At 57.2% G+C, this 961-nt stretch overlaps 1 protein-coding gene across 1 annotated transcript in view; it reads left to right on the plus strand.

Annotated features, from left to right (window-relative positions):
• Positions 1-961, plus strand: part of CCDC12 (coiled-coil domain containing 12) — a 15382-nt gene that overhangs the window by 11364 nt on the left and 3057 nt on the right. Inside the window, exon 2 of the mRNA XM_029964675.1 lies at positions 604-941. Coding sequence (XP_029820535.1) covers positions 604-941 — 338 coding nt within the window. The remainder of the gene's footprint in view (positions 1-603; positions 942-961) is intronic.

Below are 961 nucleotides of genomic sequence, written 5' to 3' on the forward strand. Positions count from 1 at the left end.
ATGTGGGATCCCTGCCCGGGAGCTGCTCTCCCTGGGCTGGAGGTGTCTGTGGCCTGGGCAGGAGCTGCAGCTCCTGGTGATCCCTCCCTGCTTCCCAAAGAGTCCTTTATCCCAGCTCTGGGAATGCTGATCCCTCCCTGCTTCCTACAGAGCCCTTTATCCCAGCTCTGGGAATGCTGGCCCTGTTTCCCGGTGTTGTGCTGAGGTAGCAGCTCCAGAGATCCGGGTGGGATCGTACCGGGAGTGTCTGTGAGTCCCATCACCGGCCTGGGCCTGATATTGGGAAGGAATTCTTGGATCTGAGCGTAGGGAGGGACTGGAATGGGTTTTCCAGAGAAGCTGTGGCTGCCCCTGGATCCCTGGAAGTGTCCAAGGGCAGGCTGGAGCAACGTGGGCTAGTGGAAGGTGTCCCTGCCCATGGCAGGGGGTAGGATGGGATGATCCTTAAGATCCCATCCATTCTATTATTCCATAATTTACCTCAGCTGCCCAGGGCAGGGGTGGATCCCCATCCCTGGAGGGATTTCAAATCCCTGTGGATGTGGCACTTGGGGACACGGGGCAGTGGTGGCCTCAGCACTGCTGGATTTGATGATATTAGAGGCTTTTCCAAGCTAAATGGTTCCATGATTCCTTGATTTTAGCTGCCTCTGTGGCTCCTGATGCCAATTTTCCCCCTCACTCCCAGGATCCAGGACATCCCAGATGTGTCTCATCGCTCTGGGCTCTTCCCTGGTTTTCCCGGGGAGATTTCACCTCTTTGTGCTCTTCCCTGTTTTTCCCCAGGGAGATCAAACTGCGGAATTACGAGCCCGAGGATGAGGAGCTGAAGAAGAGGAAGCTGCCCCCGGGAAAACCGGCCTCAGGTGGGAACAAACGGGAGCAAAGGCTTGGAAAGCTCCAATCGCTCCAGGGGGGAAGATCCAGAGGGCTGTGTCCCGGTGGGAGGTCCTTGGAGCCC

The sequence above is a fragment of the Manacus vitellinus genome, unplaced genomic scaffold (assembly GCF_001715985.3).
Source record: "Manacus vitellinus isolate BGI_N305 unplaced genomic scaffold, ASM171598v3 scaffold_78_pilon, whole genome shotgun sequence".
Classification (NCBI taxonomy): Eukaryota; Metazoa; Chordata; class Aves; order Passeriformes; family Pipridae; genus Manacus; species Manacus vitellinus.